The sequence below is a fragment of the Uranotaenia lowii genome, chromosome 3 (assembly GCF_029784155.1).
Source record: "Uranotaenia lowii strain MFRU-FL chromosome 3, ASM2978415v1, whole genome shotgun sequence".
Lineage (NCBI taxonomy): Eukaryota > Metazoa > Arthropoda > Insecta > Diptera > Culicidae > Uranotaenia > Uranotaenia lowii.
The window spans coordinates 289,928,853-289,950,654 of record NC_073693.1 but is presented as its reverse complement, the minus strand read 5'-3'; the positions used below and the strand labels follow the sequence as shown (position 1 = coordinate 289,950,654).

The 21,802-nt window shown below is 35.3% G+C and overlaps 1 protein-coding gene across 1 annotated transcript; it reads left to right on the top strand.

Moving 5' to 3' along the window:
* Nucleotides 1-652: 652 nt before the first annotated feature.
* LOC129753855 (uncharacterized) lies at nt 653-11,609 on the top strand. Its single transcript, XM_055749703.1, has 4 exons — nt 653-884; nt 1,107-1,315; nt 1,383-1,578; nt 9,929-11,609. The coding sequence occupies exons 1-4, from the start codon at nt 842-844 to the stop codon at nt 10,210-10,212; spliced, it is 732 nt and encodes a 243-aa protein (XP_055605678.1). The 5' UTR covers nt 653-841; the 3' UTR covers nt 10,213-11,609.
* The last annotated feature ends 10,193 nt before the right edge of the window (nt 11,610-21,802 follow it).

Genomic DNA, 21,802 nt, shown 5'->3' with positions numbered 1-21,802 from the left:
TCATATCCAACTGTCATTTCAAAACAAAACTGTCCGGTTCGAAAAAAACGTCCACTAATGCGTCCACCAGAAAACTGTCCGGTCCTCAAAACCCACTTTATATTTCATTAATAAGTCTCAAGTCGCAACGATCTACCCAGTCGATACGCCTGACGGTGTGGTGACTCATGATTCAAGTCTGGAACTGCGTATGGCGTTTTTGTTTGCTTGCTTGCTTGCTTGTCTCCCGTAAGGCGTGCCCTCTTTTTCGATGTTTGGATATTTCTCGCCGAACTACTACCTACTCAAAAACTACGTTAGCCTCATTCCATAAGAATTTCGCTTTGGTGAGTCGAACACAAAGCACTGAAGCATACCACCATCATAGCTAATCGACGTCGGATGAATGAGCCAGCTTCTACCCATGTTGATTTGTTTTTCGGTTCTCCGCTTTATGCATTGCACCGTAGCATAACGATGAAAGACTTGGAATGAACATAAACAAAATACATTCCGACTGAACCAAGTGTGTGAATGGAGGAATGCGGATTGACGAAAGTAGGAGGTAGTGGGTCCAATAAAATCCGGCAAACTACCACTACAAGCTGAGCTGGAGCGTTCATTGACGATAGTTTCTGTATAGGTCATAGTTTTTCTGCTGTTTCGATCGAAAATGTTGGCAGCATAAAGTCATTCCTGTACTGTAGCTACCTTAACGTTGTTCATTCATTCGGCTCAGCCCAAAAGCAGGATTAAGTGGGTATAGTAGGAGTATAAGTGTTGTGTCTGCAAGGTGTCGTCTCCCAGACTGGAAAATTAAGACTTGTAATTGCTAAGGAACAAAACCGCAGTGCCTTTCCGGATGTCCTCCACGATCGAGAAAAACGAGTATCCCAAGGCATCAAGTAAGTTCGGGTTCGAAACGGTACGCCCAAGGGGTTTAAAAACCGACTTCAAATTTCCTTCTTCACCTCAAAGGGGTTGATGAAGGTGGGATGAATCAAGAGTACACACCTAGCTCCACAGTGTGGGTCAAAAGTGTTTGACCTAGTTCGAGAGAGACGTTTTCCTAAATTTGAATTTTCACTTAAAATTAGAATTTAATTATTTTTCATGTTTTCCAATAGATGCCTTGGTACTCGGCGCGATCCTGTCCTATGTGGCCTCGATATTTTTGATGATGAGCTTTTGCTCCCCATACTGGATAGTATCGTATGACGAATCGTTCAGCAGCTTCAAAAATATGGGTCTTTGGGAGTACTGTTTTAAGGATTTTAGCTATCCGTATTACCAATTTCCCAAACTTTTCAACGGTTGCCATCATATTTTTAGTGAGGTAAGTTACTATTTTCAATCGAATATTTTTTAAACATATTGTTATCCTTTTACTTTACAAATTGTAGGAATACTACGTGATTCGTGAATATTTGCTTCCGGCTTGGCTAATGATTGTCCAAGGTCTTGTAACACTTTCGTTTATCTTCACCTTTGGATGTTTAATTATTATGGCCTGTGAGTTGGTGCGTTGGCCCCTGAAGCTGGTGCTGCGCTACGAATGGCTGCTGACTTCTATTTCGTTCGTGGGAATCGCTACTTCGTGTAAGTACCTAAATTTGGTGTAAATTTCTACCATTTTCTGTTAATTTTCTACTATGAAGGCACACGTTTCCACAATCTTCAAAGGTCAACCCTTTAATGCGTTGTGCAGTTTCAGAACAGTGTTTTTCAAAGTAAAAAAAATATATATTTTTTAATGGTTTTACTAGTAGGTTTTACTTAGTGAACCTGTATATAAGAGAAGTGACATCTGAAACACAAAATTCCAATCGAGCAAAAGAACTGTCAAAATCGATTCCAATTGATCCGAGCATTTTGTCGTGGAGCTTTTACCTTTCTTATTGAAAACTCAACCTAGGAAGGTATTGTGATTGTTGTTATAGTTCAAACAGATAATTTTTAAGCTGGTCATATGAATTTATGATTAGGTGCAATTTTTTCAATGCTTTGGTGAATCGTGTTCCTAGTTAGAAAACTAACTAATTATTAACGAAATTCAAGTCATTAATACCGTTTATCGCGATCCTTCGGGCATCGAGTTCAATGTTGTTTTGTTGGATTGAAGAAGCGTTCACTTTAGAGCTTGAACATTGAGCCAGAAAACAGTGCTGGGGATTTTTTTGTCCAAGATTTCGGCGATGTTGCCACATATTTTATTTCAAGAGGGATCAGATGTCGCTTCTCTTATATGAAGGTTCACTAGTTTTACTAGCAAAAATTTCAAGAAATGTTGTAGTCCAGATTAAATAAGTCAACAAATTCATTGGCTCTGCGAAGCAGTTTTTTGCGATTTGTTATATTTTCATCGTACGGTTAATCAGGTTTTAAATGAGCAGTCAAAATCGCTAGAGGAAAAAAACATATTTGTTTTAACTTTTTTTTGCATGTCATCGAATATTTTATCTGGGGTAAAAGTTAGGTTTAAGGTTTGTTTACATGAAATTTTCTGAAAGAATCAAGGAATATTTTAAATCAAAAGATGTGTTTTTTTAAACTTTCAGTAAATACATCTCTGACGATTTTTTAATGACAAATTTTGTTTTTCCATACAAATTTCCATATAAAATTTAAACTCGTAGCGCTAATTCAGGTTATTATAGGTAAATGACAGCTTTATGTTAAATTCCTTGAAAAAAAAAGCTAATTCAAGACTGAATGAATCGCTTCCAAAAATGTTGCTACTATTATTTCAAAACCTTATTTCAAAATGTCTATTTAACTCCCTTGAGTTTTCAGTCACTCCAAAGTGTTCTCCTTATTTTCTTCACCGTGTTTCTTTTACATCACATTTTCCTCAAAAATCGTTCTAAGATGATTTTTTAGTTATTTCTTTCAAGCTGACCTCTCAATCAAGGTTGCCTTAAAAAAATTCTGTGTTTTTGCGATAAAAAAGTTCTAACTTTTTGCGATTTTACCCAAAAATTCTGTGATGGTTTTCTGTGATATTATCTCCTTAACTTTATATAAAATTGGGTGACTTATTGGGTCTGTTTTAACAATTTAGTTGAGAAAACCAAATTAGCATTACCAATTTTAGCATACTTGCCTTATTCAAAGTTAGAAATTCTAAATTTTATATTGGCATAAAAAGTTATAATTTTGAAAATAATATCGAAACTAATAAATTCTGTGAAACCTGTGAATACTGAAAACTTCTGTGCTGTCTGACACAGATTTTGTGATGAAAATTTGCTCAAAAGTAGGAGTAAATTATAGATTTTTCTGTGATTTCGGCAACCTTGCTCATAATCCGCTAGTTTTCATTTTCACCCAGCTTTCATCTCAACATGCTCCAAGGTTTTTTTTTTAGTTTTTTAGTTATAAACTTTTATCAAGCTGTCTTCGTTCGCGTTTTCTTGATCGCCAAGCTGTTTTCTCAATACGTATGAGTTTTAATTTTCAGCTTGTTTCTAGTTGTTTTTTTATAAGCTGTCCTCTCAACTCGCTTGATCACCAAGCTTGTCGGTGTTTTTTTTTTTATTTTTATCAAGCTGTCCTCTCAACCCACTTGATCATCGAGTTGTCCTCTCAACTCGCTTATCGGAGTTTTTTTTTCATTTATTTCAAGCTGCTGTCTCAACCCGCTTGATCACCGAGCTGTCCTCTCAACTCCCTTATCGGTGATTTTTTTTTCATATATTTCAAGCTGTCCTCTCAATCCGTTTGATCACCAAGCTTATCGAAGATTTTTTTTTCATTTATTTCAAGCTGTTCTCTCAACCCGCTTGATCACCGAGCTGTCCTCTCAACTCGATTATCGGTATTTTTTTTTTATTTATTTCAAGCTGTCCTCTCAACCCGCTTGATCACTCAGCTGTCCTCTCATCTTGCCTATCGGTGCTTTTGTTTATTTTTATCAAACTGTTCCACAATTTGCTTGATCATTGAGCTGTCCTCTCAACTCACTTATTGGTGATTTTTTTTTTCATTTATTTCAAGCTGTCCTCTCAATCCGTTTGATCACCAAGCTTATCGAAGATTTTTTTTCATTTATTTCAAGCTGTCCTCTCAACCCTCTTGATCACCGAGCTGTCCTCTCAACTAGCTTATCGGTGATTTTTTTTCATTTATTTCATGCTGTCCTCTCAATCCGTTTGTTCATTGAGCTGTCCTCTCGACTTGCTTATCGGTGATTTTGTTTTTTCATTTATTTCAAGCTGTCCTCTCAATTTGTTTGATCACCAAGCTGTCCTTGCTACTGGCTTATCGGTGTTTTTTTTCATATATTTCAAGCTGTCCTCTCAACCCACCTGATCACCGAGTTGTCCTCTACACTCGCTTATCGGAGATTTCTTTTTTTAATTTATTTCAGACTTTTCTCTCAACCCGCTTGATAACCGAGCTGTCCTCTCAACTCGCTTATCGGTGTTTTTTTTTCAAGCTGTCCTCTCAACCCGCTTGATCACCGAACTGTCCTCTTAGCTCGCTTATCGGTGATTTTTTTTATTTATTTCAAGCTGTCCTCTCAACTCGCTCATCGATGATTTTTTCTTCATTTATTTCAAGCCGTCCTCTCAACTCGTTATCGGTGATTTTTTTCCATCTGTTTCAAGCTGTCCTCTTACCCCGCTTCATCACCAAGTTGTTCTCTCAACTCGCTTATCGGTGTTTTTTTTTCATTTATTTCAACCTGTCCTTTCAACTCGCTTCATCACTCAGCTGTCCTCTCAACTTGCTTATCGGTGCTTTTGTTTATTTTTAACAAACTGTTCCACAATTTGCTTGATCATCGAGCTGACCTCTCAACTCGCTTATTGGTGATTTTTTTTTATTTATTTCAAGCTGTCCTCTCAACTTGCTTATCGGGGCTACATCAAGCTGTTTTCTCAATCCGCTTGATCACCAATCTGTCTTCTCAACTCGCTTATCGGTGATTTTTATTCATTTTTTTCCAAGCTGTTTTACCAACTCGCTTGATCACCAATCCGTCCTCTCAACTCGCCTATCGCTGTTTTTTTTTCATTTATATCAAGCTGTCCTCTCAACTCGCTTGAATATCTCTATTCTATTCTATTTTGTTTATTTATAGAGGATTTTAACGAACATGGACACCCGTCTTCTTAGGAGATTTATAATACTTACATTGTAACTTAAATCTAGATTTTATCTAACACTTGAATATTTTTCTCTCACCAAACAGTCTCCAAAAACCATACTTGTTCTGGTGATTCTATTTGAAATAATTTTACTTGTTCTTATGTTCCATTTTCTCTTCTTTCTATTTTCCATTCAGAACAGCATTGAATAACATTTGAAATAAAGCGTTAATCACTTTTCGCTTTTTATAATATAATTTAGAATAATTTTAAAATTCGTTAATATTTTTCAAATTAGGGGAGATAAGGGCATAATGAGCACCCGGGGCATAATAAGCACTCCTCTTTTCTACAAAAGTACGTATTTTCTTAAATAAATTTTCATGAGGATATGTTTCGTACTTCCTATAGTATTAATTTTTCACCAAAAAAGAAATCTTCTTATCATCTTTACAGAGATATTAAAAAAAACCAGCTAGGTTCTCAAGTGATGAAAATATTATAATTTTTGAACACCACGAAATAAGCTTTTATGACGTTAAAATCATCTTGATCTACATACACGCACTGCAACATTATCTACACATTGTTTCTCAATTTTCACCATCATTAAATTTTGTGATTCTTCACTTTACTCAATTTTAAAACGCGATTTTTCTTGAATTTGTTGGCCCCGGGCGATGTAGTTAACTGAATTATAGAGCTAAAGCTTGACTAGTTTACATCTGACGATTGGGCATCTGATTATCTCTCCGACACCTTCCAATTGGGCTTGGGCTTGCTTGCTCTTTACTTTTACACAGATTTCCATAAGAATGACAGCTAATCGGAGTGAAATTGGAGTAAAGGCAATTGCCTTTACTCCAATTTCATCGTCAGATGAAACAAGTCAAGTTGTAGCTCTATTATTCAGTTGACTTCATCGAGTTGAATTCGCTGCTAGATTATACGTCAGAAATCGCTAGACCCCGACAGAAAACGCTCATCGTGCCCAGATTAATGGTGCTTATACTGCCCCAGGGGAGGTTTTCTGCTTTCGGCCAAAATATTTAAAATGCAGTTTTTCATGTTTTAGCCATTGAGAAAATGGACTATTTTAGTATCTGAACACAAAACAATGATGTAATTCAAATATTATAGCTGTTTTCTATGGTTAAATAAGCATTTTCCTTAAGGTGGCCATTATTCCTTTATCTCCCCTATTGGTAAATTTTTCTTAGAGTGACGTTGACGATGTTTGTTTTTTACACATTTTGTAACAAAGAACAATTCGATTACCAAACACCTGCTACAGTCACCAAATGTGCAGACTTTTTGGAGCGTCGAAGCTCCAAACACAAATTCAAAATCAAGGCCAATTGGATTCACTGATTCTCAGACGAGATCTTTCGGGAAGTGAAAATCGAACTCATAACACAATTTGTTTATCGTCTTGCCAACCAGTATACTAATACCGGATGTAGAACAAGGGATAATTGTCATAGTAGTGCCCTTTAAAAACAACAAATTCAATTGACATCACTGCTAGGTGCCTGGCGAAGTATTATATGAAAAGTAGTCATACAATCTCGCAAGGCACTTAGCAGTTAAGTGAATTTAATTTGTTGTTTTTCATTTGCAAAAGACAAACCCCTGGTAAACAGCTAATAACTTTTTATCCTAACAAGATACGAAGTTACGGTCTTCGACAAAGTTGTTCAGTGGATTTTTTTTTCAAAAGACGAAATCCGTCTTCTCCGTCGTCACAACCATTGTTTTGGTTCTCCGTTTGTTTTGGTTAATTTGTCTATGGAGAACAATAGCGATTGATCATCGATGATTGTGGATGACGGGTGATGATGGTAAAAGCGGTACACATGTTTACATAATCACACTGTAAACAGAAACTACTCATACTGCAGTTAACAGTTACACTGCAGTGTTGCCAGATTATAATGAGTAGTAATCGCATTCTACTCATTGAGAAATGAGTACTCCCGGTTAGGGAATAAAGGGTGATACGGTCAAAAATTGACCAAGGGAAAACACGTGTAAATCAGTGAAATCATTTGTTAAAATAATCAAATTAAATTTCTTTTTCAAGTTTAATTAGTATAAAATTCAGGAAAAATATTCAGTTAGGCTTCCGCTTTTCCAAATCCGAATTGCCGGGCCTTGCGCTTAACCCCTGCCATCAGATTTTGTACAGCCACCTTGTCTACCTTCTTCGCCACAGAAAGCCAGTTTGCCTTGAACTGCTGCTCGTCCTTAGCAGGTTTTTTGGTCTTCTTTAGGTTCCGCTTGACAATAGCCCAGTATTTCTCAATTGGGCGGAGCTCTGGCGTGTTGGGAGGGTTCTTGTCCTTGGGAACCACGTTGTTGGCGGCGTACTACTCCATGGCCTTTTTACCGTAATGGCAAGATGCCGAATCCGGCCAAAACAGTACCGAACAACCGTGTTTCTTCAGGGAAGGCAGCAGACGTTTATTCAAACACTCTTCCACGTAAATTTCCTGGTTTACAGTCCCGGAAGCTATGGAAATGCTGCTTTTCAAGCCATAGGTACAGATGGCTTGCCAAACCAGGTATTTCTTCACGAACTTTGACAGTTTCATATGCTTGAAAATATCTGCTACCTTTCCCCTTCCTTTTGCCGTATAAAACTCCTGTCCCGGAAGCTGCTTGTAGTCGGCTTTGACGTAGGTTTCGTCGTCCATTACCACGCAGTCAAACTTCGTCAGCATCGTAGTGTACAGCCTCCGGGATCGCGCTTTGGCCGTCGTATTTTGTTTATCATCGCGATTTGGAGTCACTACCTTCTTGTAAGTCGATAGTCCGGCTCGTTTTTTGACTCGATGCACGGTTGTAGACGATACACCCAGCTTATTTGCGGCATCTCGGAGAGAGAGGTTAGGTTTTCGCTTGAAACTACCGGCAACTCTCTTTGTCGTCTCAGCGGCTTCCGGTTTTCGATTTCCCCTCGATCCAGACTTCCTGGCTGTCGACAAACGTTCCCCAAACACTTTAATTACATTTGTTACGGTTGATTTGGCAACTTTTAGCGATTTTTCCAGCTTTGCGTGCGAGTACCTCGGATTTTCGCGATGCGTGAGCAAAATTTTGATATGCTGCACTTGTTCCTTGGGCGGCATTTTGACAACTGAAGAATGAATTCCAAAATCAAATAGGAGCAACATACACACTCACTCACACACACACACACACACACACCTTCAAAATGAGGGGTGTTCAGGTTTTTTAAATGCAAAATTGAAAGAAATACGTCAAGTTGATATTGACCATTTTGACCGTATCACCCTCAATGAGAAGTGGATTATGACAAATAGCTATCGCTAATGTAATGTGTAGTTATTCAGGGACTTAACGAACAAACTTGAATAAAGATTAACTCTATTCCACCACTGAAACCTGCGTTGTTACTAAGTTTTCTACACTTTCAGTGATACGCAATGCGCCTGTACTGAAAGAGCAACTCCAGCGATCAGAAATGCTATCCTATCAGCGCCAATGGCGTTCACACCTGAAATATTGAGAACACATCATTGGAGTAAAAGCTTTATCCTTCTTTAAAAAAATTGGTTTCGTTTAAATGATTCATTCTATAGATTTGCAACAAAAATATATTGGGCTTTCGTATCCTCTTACTACCTCACACGATGGAAGAAAAGGGGGTCTTGAATAACCATAGAATAATCCACGAATCCAAATAACTACTTGTATGTATGTATGTATTTCTACCACCCAGCTAGCAAGGCGCAGCCAGTAGCAGCGATCAACTTTTTACTTTATACCTTGTTCAAGATTCAGAGACCAAAAAAACCAACATGCTTTTGAATGGACTGTTCCAAGGGATAAAAAGTGCAAGGAAAGGCAATTGAACTTCTAGTTAGCGATAGGATAAAGTTTTCTTCATCGAAAGAACATATTGAAATCATATGATCTTTACTCGAACCCAAAAAACTACTTATGCAAAATTAAGTTTCATTTGTTCGATTAGTTCTCGAGTTATGCAAAAAATTGCATGTGAGCTCGACTCCCCCTGCCTAAATATCTCCCCACTGAAAAGAGGAAAAGGTCCCAAATAATCATAGAAACACATTTTTAAATTTTATCATTACAATTCGGATCTTATGAAAACACGTATTAACTAGTGAACAGCTGCAACTAAAAGAGACCAGCTCTTCCAGTTCCTTGTTTATTTAAGCCTTCCCAAGCGTTTCTCTACTTTGTTTTGCTCGGCTGAGTTCTCGAGATCCAAAAAAAAACGTATGATGTCTCTTCCCTCTTTTTATCTTCTCACTGGTATCAGGGAATAGTCTCAAACAATCATAGAGTCCATTCCCAAACTAAATTTATTTCCATTTGCTTCATTCTTTTTCCAGTTATGCAAAAAATTGCATGGGAGCCTTCTCCCCCCTTTCTGTTTCCTCAATGGAAGGTGGGGAGGGCATTTCGTTTACCCAAATATCTTCGCATGCCAATTTTGATTTCATTTGCTTGATTAGTTTTCAAGTTATGCGTTATTGTATGAGAGCCCCCCTCCCCTCTTCTTATTCCCTCAATGGAAGTAGGACTTAATGAAAGTGCACGTAATATATTCCTTTCCTCTAAATTTGTACTAAATATCCATTCCACTTAATTTGTACACATTGGCCATAAATGAGGTTAAATTTTAAATGTCAAAATGTTTTCTTATAATGAAGAATCTTGAACACAGAGAAGCTTGAAAATGTGAAATTCTAAGTTTTTTAAATTTGCTTAGTAGAATTTGATTTGAAAACATGATCTTTTTCCGCACAACTACGGAATCATTGCATGAACTTTAATTTAGTTATATTTTTTCCAAACCTTCCCAGCCTTCTTCATGTTCCTGGCGGTGGCCATTTTCGGAGGCAATGCGTACCGGCGGGATTGGCTCATGTACCCCAAGTTCAATGTGCTATCATGGTCCTACGCTCTGGCCGTCGTAGCTTTCATGATCCTGGGCCTTGCTTCGCTGCTGCTCTACAAGGAAGCTAAAAAGTCCTACGAACTGCGCCGCGAAGCCAAGAATTTGGTCATGCAGATGCAAATGCAGGAACCTGGCTATCATCCATCGCACCACACCAGCCGAAGTCTACACAGCGGAGGTTATATCTAAGCGGTAAATTTACTAACAAAATTAATCAAAATACTTCATTCCTTTACAATTACATTTCGTACATGTGCGAAGCTGCAAGCCGACAGAAAATTTGTGCACACTTAAATTTAGATGTTCTGTTAGACAGTAAGTCCTCACTCTAAAGAAGAAAAAAACAGCAAACAACACACAACAACGCTAAGAGAATCTCATCACAGATGAAATGATGCCTGCCAGGATCCAATTAGAGACTGCTTCCCAAAATACATATAAAAACGAGATGAGCGAGAGAAGAGACAACACGACGAGTAGAATCAACAGTTTCCAGTTTGCATGAACCATAAGTAGATGGAAAAAAGGGGAGGGGAGAACATAGAATTTTCACCCGAAACTAAAACATCATCAACAAAGAGTATCACAAGTAGCCCCCTAGGGGACATAAACAACTGCACTAAATGTGGCCTTATCAACGTAAAATGAAGTAAGAAAAGATACGAAACAGCCAGCCAGGGGAAGCGCAAATGTTCTAACGAAAACACGCAACAGCATAGTTTTAGAAGAAAAAAGTTTGCCCATTTAGTTGTTTAACTCAGTGCACGTCAGTCGTTTTGCGTCAGCCTTTTTTTTCTGTTCTATCCTTTCATCCAAAAACATCAGCTAGTTATTGACGTCGCTTTGATGATGCTGCTGGCGTAGAAGTAATGTAGAAGTAGAAGAAAAATTATGTTTATATGTTTATTGTTTTTTTTTGGAAGAAAATTTATAGTTTCAAATTACGTGAATCACTCTAATGGCGAAAACTATTATGAAGTTATCACCATGATAAAAAAAATCTTAAGTTTTTTTTACCGTACTCGAAAAAAAAATCCATTCACGAGGGGTCTCTCTGTTGGTGATTTTTTCCACAAAAAGTGTTAACACGTGTGATTTTTAAAACAAGTTTTTGTTAGTCACACACAAGTCTTCAACATTTGCTTACAGAATCTCAATAAAGTACTTCTTTGAAGTTGGAAATTTTTAACTCACGAATTAAAACAAGACCCCTCGTGCTGGAAAACAATCCCCTTTTGCTTACTTCAGGGACATCCTAAAGAGCAAACCTTTCGATGGAGGAAACAAAAACTGTATTTTATTACTTGAACGTCCGTCCATTCTAATCTTCTAAGTGTCGTGTAGCTAACCAAAAACAAAACAAAAATCCGCACATGAAATCAAGATTGAGCAACTAAATAAGACCTAGTTTCGCCATCTTCAGGATTCACATGAAAGACAAAATTTATCACTAATTTGTTGAGACAAGTTTCGTTAAGGTAGCTATCGAATGACGACTCCTCAGTTAGAGAGGAAAAGCAATTTTGTAATGAAAAATTAATTAGTTTTTTCTCTTAGTTAGTAACGAAAGCAAAAAAAAAAAACTTCGAATCTTAACTTTACGTTGCCGTCCAATTATATGTGTACGTTTTTGTGTTTTTTAACCTAAGAGACCAATCGATCGAAATCGAATATACTTTGTTCAAATTTGAAGCTTGCTTTTAAATATACAAAAATATCGTACATTCAAATTATTCAATGGAATAGAGAAAAAAACGAAGCGTACTAAGTAGCTGTATAACAAGGTACTGGAAACCTGAGAATCAAAAAGAAAAAAAATATTTCGATGTAATCTACTTTACAAACCAATGCATTTTTTTTGTAACCACATACATTACCTAAATAAATAAACACACACACACATATTTTACAAGTCACACGATCTACAAAACTTACGAGTAATAAATGTTGTAGAAATGGAAAAAAATAGTTTGTCTTTAACTATATCCAACATGTACTTGAGAAACATCCCTTACTCATCAAACTTGCTTGAATGACTGATATCATAAAATCGTTTAAAGCACTCTCATAGGAACCAGCATCTCTAGAATTTAGAATTCGCAGTTCAATAGTTTTTAGTATAAAAAAATAATGGCACATTTTTCGTGTTTGTTCAGATAAAGCTTTCTTTTTTACTAAGCCATACAAATTTCAGGTTGAATTTTAATAAAAAGGTAATTGGAAGCACCATTGTTAAAAATTTAGCATAAAAACTTGGCAAAATCCGGACATTTTATTTTAAAAGTGACGACCATAAATCCTGACAGTATCCGGGCAAATTTCCTCAAAACCCAGAAATTACTCAACAAAAACCAGAAAAAAATGGTTTTTTTTCAACAAAACTCATCGACAGATTTTGAATGGTATTTTAGGCTTCAAAAAAACCTTCCATGATTATTTTTCTGAAACTCGCTCAATAACTTTCGTTTTGGAGGCGTTCGTTGTTTTTTTTGTTTGATTTGCCAAATAAAGTGAATAAATCCGGGCATTTAAAAAAAAATCCGAACTGTACTTTCCAACGCAATACCTCAGGAACGGTTTAAGCTAGACACATGAAATTCTCTGACTTTTCAAACGACAAATCAGACGAAAAACAAAAGTTTTGTGCTGTTAAATTATGAATGAAAATGAATTTTTTCGAGAAAGTTTTATAAAGATAATCAAAATAGGTTTTTTGGAAGCCTTAATACGATTTAAAATCTGTTGAGAAGTTTTTTAATTTTTTTTCTTGATTTTTGTTCAGTAATTTCTGAATTTTGATCAAATTTGCCCGGAGGTAGTCCGAATTTTCGGTTGTCAATGTTGAATTAAAATGCACGCATTTTAACAGATTTTTGTTTAAAATTTCCCGGATTTGTCCGGCCCGGGCACGTGCTGAAAAAAATCTGGTAACCTTAATCAATACATATTTATATATTAAAATGAATTTGTGTACAATTTTTTTACATATAACTCAAAATCAAGCAAATGAAACAAAATCGAAAAGCAATTTGAATACGAGAAGTATGATATGATTCTTTGAGACCCGTCCCTTCTACCATTGGGAAGATGAGTCACCCATACTATGTACTTATTGTATATCTCGAGAACAGTTCGAGCAAATCCAACCAAACTTGGCATGGAACGGTATTTGAGAACAAAAAAGGATTCAATTGATATTTAGTACTACTTTATCCTTGCAATTTTTTGCACAACTAGAGAAACAATCAAGCAAATGAAACCAAATTTGGCGTGGAAGTGCATGTGATACGAGAAATGATTATATGATTATTTTAAACCCCTCCATTCTTCCGTTGGGTATATAGGAAGGGAAGAGGGAGGCTCCCATACAATTATTTGTACAACTCGAAAGTTTATCCAAGAACTTAAAATGGAAAAGGATAAGACCACAGTTTTAATAATATTTGAGGCACCACCCTTCTTTCTATGAGTATAAAGGAAGGAGGAAGGAGCCCTTAAATAATTTTTTTGGCAAAACTTAAGAATTAATCAAGCGAATGGAATCAATTTAGCATGGGAAGGTTTCGGAAGGTTCCAAATATTGTAAATTTTATTAATTTTTTTAGAAACGTCGCTGGTGAACTGGCAATGTTTCTAAGATTTTAATAAACCCTTACGCCTCCTAACTTCCTTTTTATATGAATATATATGAATTTTTATATGAAGTTCAAAAAAATTAAGGGATTTTGATGGTTTCTTTATGAAGAAAAACTTTTTGATTTAGAATAAATTAGCTAGTTATAAGCTAATTCTTTTCAATCGAAAATTTATCAAATACTAGCTGACCCGGTGTGCTTTGCTACACCTTCCAAAATTTATTGAAATTTGTGGTTCCTAGTTATTTAACTTTTAATTTTTTTTGCAAAAAGTTTTAAATTCAATTTAAAAATCATTTTAATGTTTCTTCGAAATAAAATAGCAACTTTTTTATTTTAAAAACTTAATTATTTTTGTCTTAATCCTTTTTATGACTCGGGGATCTCTTTGCTTCATAAGTCTATAACTTATGCCAAAATATTTTGTTTATATATGGAATCTTCGCTGTACCTTTTTAATATGGAGTGGGTCTCAAACTCTCATAGAGAACATTTTATGTATCAAAATAAATTATTATACAAATTGTGAGAGTGACTCCTTTGCCCATTCCTATATCTCTAATGGAAGAAAGGGGGTCTCATAGCATCAGAAAAACACTTCTTGTATACAAATACCCCACCCCTCTCCTTCCCATCACCCCACTGGAAGAAGGCAGTAGTTCCAAATATTCACAGAAACATTTTTTGTGCTCAAATTCCCTTCCAAGCCAAATTTCGTTCCATTTGCTGGGTAAGTCCCGTGTGATGTTAAAAATTGTATGGGATTCCCACGCCAAATTTGGTTCAATTTGCTTGATAAGTTTTACAGTAATGCTGAAAATTGTAAAGGAGCTCCCTCCCCCACTTTCTTTTTCCTCTCTGGAAGGAGGGAGGGGTACCAAATATTCATAGAACTATTTATCGTACACAATTACTCTTCCAAGCCAAATTTGGTTCCGTTTGCTCGAATAGTTGTCAAGTTATTCAAATAAAAAGGTATGAAAGCCCCTCTCCCTCCTTCCAGTTTCTCCACTGGAAGAAGGGAGGGGTCTGAAATAATCATAGAACCATTTCTCGTATTCCACTACTATCCCATGCCAAATTTGGTTCCATTAGCTTAATTAGTTCTCCAGTTATGTGAAAAATTGTAAGGTAGGCCCCCTCCCACCTTCCTATCTCCCCACTGGAAGGAGGGAGGGGTACCAAATATTTTTATAAACATTCCCCACTGGAAGGAGAGGGGTACCAAATATTTTTATAAACATTCCTCGTATCCAAGTTCCCACCCATGCCAAGTTTGGTTTGATTTGTTTTGTCAGTTCTCGAGTTATGAAGACTTATTACTTTTAAATGAGAGACCCCCTCCCCCCTTCCAGGGGTAGGGAGGGGTCTCAAATCATAATAGGAACCTTTCCCGGCCTCCAATACCCCCACCTGCCAAGTTTCACGCAAATCGATTCAGTGGTTTCCGAGTCTATAGGGAACAGACAGACAGACAGACAGACAGACAGAAATTCATTTTTATATCTATAGATTAAGAAATAAAAGTAGGATATTGAGTTTGCAGTTCAAATCAGATTTATTTTCTACTCTTGAAAACTCGATTGAAATTAAAGATCTTTAGTTGTAACTTAATTTTTGAAGAATCTGCTCTATAACGGCATTGGTAAATCAATTTTTTTTGGTAGATGTCAAATCACCTTCCAAGGCTTTTGCATACAGATGTTTACAATTAAGGAACACCAGCATCGATGAAAAAATCACTTCGATAGAAAAATATATTTACGAACGCTCCGTAAATAATGTTAACCAACAAACCGATAAAATATAATTCTAGCGGAACTTACACTTGAAGATTTATGACAAGTTCATGACCAACAAAAATTAATCATTTATAATTTATTTTTTATTTTAAAACCGTGGTAATTTTTAAAATGTTAATCTTGTTTTTTCAAAGAACAATATCTTAAAAAAGATTCCAAGTTTTATTTTATATTTGCGATATCTACTGGATGTGTTTCCAAACCAAACTGACTGATTGAAAGAAATATTTAAATTATGAAAATGCGATCTCCTGCAATTGGAATCTTTTATCAAATTCTCACATTGATTCATTAACCTTGATTCTAAAACATAACATTTTTTATTTTGTTTCCGATTCTGTATCCTCCATTTTGAACCTGAGTTCAATATCTGAATTCCAAATTCGAGAACGATTTTTGAATCTTATTCTTAGATAATGATTCCTAAGGCCGGAACAAATAACGAATACTTATTTTGTCATCTCCTCCTTCTATATTTCCAAAAATCCCGAAGGGGGTAATTCATAAAGTTTGAGGCTGATTATTGAAAAATTCGAAAATTTAAACAGCGTAAGTCTCACACCTTAGAAGACGGGAATTGTATCGTCTTTTGTTTTCGAGATTTTTAAATTTTCAATATAAAATAACCTGTGTTTTCAATTTTAAATCCATATCTTGAAAATGATTTGTAATTTTAATATATTTTTTTTTTCATATTCTAAAATGAGGTGTTTCGAGTTTCAAACATGGAAAATTTATCTTGTATAACTTTGAAATGAAAAACCAAAATTCGAATCCAGACTTTCTCCAAATGATGATCCAAACTGAAATTCAAGAACAATAAAATGGATATAGAACCCTGAATCTGATCACACGTATCGAATTTTAAGGTTTATACCCAAGTAACAATTTAAGCTTTATTATGGTCAGCAAAATTTCGTTTGGACTATAGCATTAATCTTGATAAAAAGCTAAAGAGCATTCTATAACATCACCTGGACTCTAATAAAGCCAAAATTAGGCTATTTGGCCCTACCCTAGAAACGTCATCATGACGTATTATTGTTGGTCATCAATATTGGTCACCAAAGCTTTTAAAAAGCTATTATAAAACATGCTAGGAATTTTTGTTTTTTTTTTCGATTCTGTGAGTTCTCGGAGTTTTATTTTTTTTTCCAGCAACCATAATGGTTGATAATGATGATTACATTATTGAGATATTTATGATCTGGAAAAATTAATAGTCAAAATACCAATGTTTTAACCATATTATGAGCCTCTTTTGTACTGCCAGTCAAGATTTTAGGTAAAATGTGTATGAAATAGTATCTTAAAATAAATGCGCCTCGTCAAATCTGATGGTCAATCATGATGGAATTGATGGAAAATAGGCCTGAAAAAATATTTTCCAATGCTTGCATTGTGAATCCATCAACATGGCGTCATTTTGTGCCCTTCGATTTTGCAACCAACATGGCGTGAGTCAATTCATAGTTTTATTATGGTTTAATGATGACCCCAAAAAAAGCTACGATTTGACGTTTCTCTCGCAAGCCAATCAATTACACGCTTAGGATGAGTTCCTAATTTCTGAGTTGTTAATCCTTAGTACAGTAAATGAGGACATACATTTTAATTAAAAACGGATTGGTTGTTAATCACCCGTGGAATAAATCATGAGTTGAAGTCAAATTTCGTTGTCTGACGCCATCTTGAAATCCAAGATGGCGGCTTTCGCTGATCTTTCAAATGTTGTAAATAGCCTAAAATCGCATGAAACCCCATCAAAATTGGTATTGGGTGAAAGGGCTAAACGATTAGAAGTCGAATTTTGCTATCAGACGCCATCTTGAAATCCAAGATGGCGGCATTCGCTGAACTTTTAATGCTGTAAACGACAAAAAGTCGCATTAAACAACCACTATATGGGTATTGCTTGAAAGGGCTAAACTAGAAGAAGCCGATTTTTTTCTTTTCGACGCCATCTTGAAATCCAAGATGGCGTCTTCCGCTGAACTTTGAAATGCTGTTAGTCACTGAGAATCGCATGAAAGGCTCACAATATTGGTATTTGGTGAAAGGGCTAAACTACAAGAAGTCGAATTTCGCTATCGGACGTCAACTTGAAATCCAAGATGGCAGCTTCCACTGAACTTTAAAATGCTGTTAATAACTGAAAATCACATCAAACTTCCACAATATGGGTATAAGTTGAAAAGGATCAACGAGTAGAATACAAATTTCGCAATTAGGCGTCATCTTGAAATTCAAGATTGCGGCTTCCACTAAACTATAAAATGATTGAAATCATTGAAAGTCACTAGAAATTCCACAATATGGTCATTGGGTAAAATGGCTTAATCAGTTTAAGTGGAATTTATCTATCAGATCCTCTTGAAATCCAAGATGGCGACTTTCGCTGAACCTTAAAATGCTGTAAATAACTAAAAAACCGCATGAAACACCCACAATATGGGTATTGGCTAAAAGGGCTAACCTAGAAGAAGTCAAATTTTGCTATCAGGTGCATCTCGAAATCCAAGATGGCGGCTTTCACTGAACTTTAAAAATGCTGTTAAACACTGAAAATCGCATGAAACTCCCACAATATGGGCATTGTGTGAAAGGACCAAACGAGTAGAAGACGAAGTTTTCTATCAAACGACATCTTGAAATCCAAGATGGCGGCTTCCACTGAGCTTTAAAATTCTGCAAATGACTAAAAACCGCACGAAAGCTTTACAATATTGGTATTCGTTGAAAGGGATAAACTAGAAGAACCAGACCCTGATTGTTTTTGGCAACCCGCTCGAACATTTTGGTGTTGTTCAAATCGAACGATTTTTTCCCCAACTTTGTTTTTACTTTGTACTACAATTTTTATCATGTTTTTTTATGCATTTAGCACTTTTCGTGTTTTGTCGATTGTTTTTGTTTTTGCCATTTGCTATTTATGTCATTGTATTATGTCTATCATGCTAATATGTCTAAATTGTATTGGTCCTATAAAAGCGAAAACTATAAGGTTATATTGGTTTCTGTTATTTGTTTGATTTAGGGACATGTGCAAAAATCGGATGTTTCCAAATCGAATGTTGCCAAAAACGATCGGGGTCTGTATTGTGGTTGCTTTGTGCGATTTTGGGTCACTTACAGCATTTCAGAGTAAAGCGGAAAGAGGAAATCGACTACTACTCGTTTAGCCCTTTTACCCAATACCAATATTGTTGAGGTTTCATACGATTATAAGTCATATACAACATTTTAAAGTTCAGTGGAAACCACCATCTTGAATTACGGATGGCGTCAAATAACGAACTTCGACTTTTACTGGTTCATTTCTTTCAACTAATACCCATATTGTAAGGGTTTGAGGCGATTTCCAGTCATTTACAGTATTTTCAAGTTGAGTGGTAGCCGCCATCTTGAAATTAAAGATGGCGACGGACAACGAAATTTAACTTCTACTCGTTTATTACTTTCACCTAATAACAATTTTAATAAGGTTTCATGATATTTTCAGTTATTTACAACTTTGAAAATAAAAGCGGAAGCCGCCATCTTGTATTAATGATGGCGTCAAGCAACAAATTTTGTTCCTCCTATTTGAATTCTTTCACTCAATACTCATATTGTAGAGTTATTCATTCCAATTCCGGTAATTCGAAGTTTTCATAGATTTTTATAATTTTTTATTATTTTAACTCAAAATCAACACACAGAACTTATCAAAAATGTGTAAAAATGGGAATTCTAATTCAAATATGTGCTATCTAATCTGAGCGTGTCCTTATTTGACATCTTGATCGAGAACTGTCACTAAGTTTTATGGCGGTTTAATAATCAGGCACTGAGTGCTATTATAGAACATGCAAAAGAAAGCTTGGAGCAAACTTCTAAGTTTGTGTTTTATTAAAGTTTAAACAAAGCATTCCTAACTCTTTCTAAATAACTAAAACAGTATGTTTAATGGAAGATTTATGAGCGTTTTCAAAACTATCTAAAAACAGATGGTCGATTCAAGAAAATAAGCATTTTGCATGACCATAATAAAACCATCATAAAACGAGCTGCACAAAAAAAGTCATATTAAAACCATAATAAAACATCGAAATGCTAGTTAGCTTGATCTGTGTTACTTGGGTAAGCAAATTTGGATCAACCAAATCAGGAATGATTTTTCCCTTATAGTTATCCGTTAATATTTAAATTATTTATAAAAATCACCCTTGAAACAGTTTTTTTTTTTATCGAAACCCATCAGTCAACTTTAAATCATACATCAAGCTTCCAAAAATCGTTCATGTTAATTTTTATAAATGTATTAAAGAATACATAATTCTTATGACTCAATTTAAAAGTTTGTTTTATTTAGCAAGTGAAAACATTCGAGCTAAATCTTGATAATGTGGCTTACGATTGGAGCTTAGTCATCTTATTATTTGATATTCGGTAATGAATTTCTATCATCAAATGAAAAATTAAAAAGAATTGTAGACCTGACATGAAATTTATCGCTTTTGACTTAAGTTCTGAGTCGAGATTGTTATTTTTGAATCATTTTGGTCGTTCATAAAAATGTGATTAAGAATTTGAAAATTTGAGTTAAGAGAAGAACATTTCGCTTGGCATTTTTGGACACTCGTGGAGGGAGATTCAACTCCTCCCCCCCGTTCCTACGGCCATGAAGGAGGGGGTTCCATATACATAATTTTGTTGTTTCGCTTAAGAACTTATCAACCAATGGAGCCAAATGGGTACGATTGTTAGAAATGCCTACCTTCTTCAATTATTTAGTGGGCGATGGGAAAGCGAAAGGGAGCTTGATTGAAGCACTTATGAAACATACAAAAACACAGTAAAAATTTTAAGATCTTGAAAAACTAATTTAAATATGAAGTTTCACTGAACAAGTAGAAATCATCTTTGTTTTACAATTGGTAGTTCTCATTTGGAAATGGTTGTTTCTGATTTATGCTGAAATTGATTTAAAACGATAACAAAACAAAATAAAATTTTTAATAATTGTAGATTTAATTTGTCGGCTTAGCGGTGAAAAGTGATGTCCTTTTTAGTAGGGACATCTAAAGATTATGAAGTGTTTTTATATAGGTGGATAGAAGGTTAGATGAAAATGAAAGATGTTGAAAATGAGCGGGTAGAATTTATTTAGAAGCATATCATCACATATCAAATTTTTGTTCCTCACGGGCCTACTACTATGAAGCGGTAGGCCCGTGAGGAACAAAAATTTGATATGTGATGATATGCTTCTAAATAAATTCTACCCGCTCATTTTCAACATCTTTCATTTTCATCTAACCTTCTATCCACCTATATAAAAACACTTCATAATCTTTAGATGTCCCTACTAAAAAGGACATCACTTTTCACAGCTAGGCCGACAAATTAAATCTACAAGTATAAATTACGGTGATTAATCCTTCATAAAATTTTTTAATAATTTTTATAAATTTCAATCAGTTTTAGAAGCTGTAGCAAAGCAAACCGTTTCAACTAGTGAAAAACTATAAATTGGCCACTGTATGGGCAAACTGAGCACCTTGTTGAAGAATAATAGGCACCCTTGTAAGTTGACGAGGTTAACTTTGAAGAACAGTGTAATGATGAAGTCGCCTGTTTTTTATCGTTTAAGAACGAAGTTTTTTTTTGAATGTGTTTCCTTGTTAATATGTTAATATTAAGGACCGTGTAGAAATTTTAATCGGAAAACACCATATTCGACATTCTATATCTCAGAAATATTTGGTCAAATTGTTTGGTTTTTTCGAGATAATAACAGATATCGATGTTTCATGCTTTTCTAATCATTTGGCATCAACATTGAAATTTTGATTTTCCGGGTCAGAGATTGCGCGCTCAAGTCCTGCCGGTGAGCCGGCTTATGTTCTTTCTTTCTTTGATACCTGATGTTTCTCTAATATTTTGCATTACCTTTGGAAATTAGATAATTTCATAACATTAGTTTAGATTTCTAAATTAACTTTTCTATAGTTTGTAATCCAAAAAACTCTAGGGCTAGGAAGTCACTGGATGCAATGATTTTACAAAAGTTAGTTATTTTGTTTAAATGATATAATAAATAAAATACTCGGAAATTTGACTATTATTGAAAGAGCTACTATTTTTTTTTTGTTTTTCTTACTTGTTAATGCTAAAGAATAACATTGATTCAAAATTTCATGTTAATTTCTAGAGTGTCCATTTCCCGTCAATTTTAGCGTTCCCGGGAATCGGGAAATATGACGATCCTTTTCCCGGGAATTCCCGGGATCCCGGGAAAAATAGAAAATGAAGATTTTAACATGAAGATCTTAACACTCTACTGCATACGAATTCTTA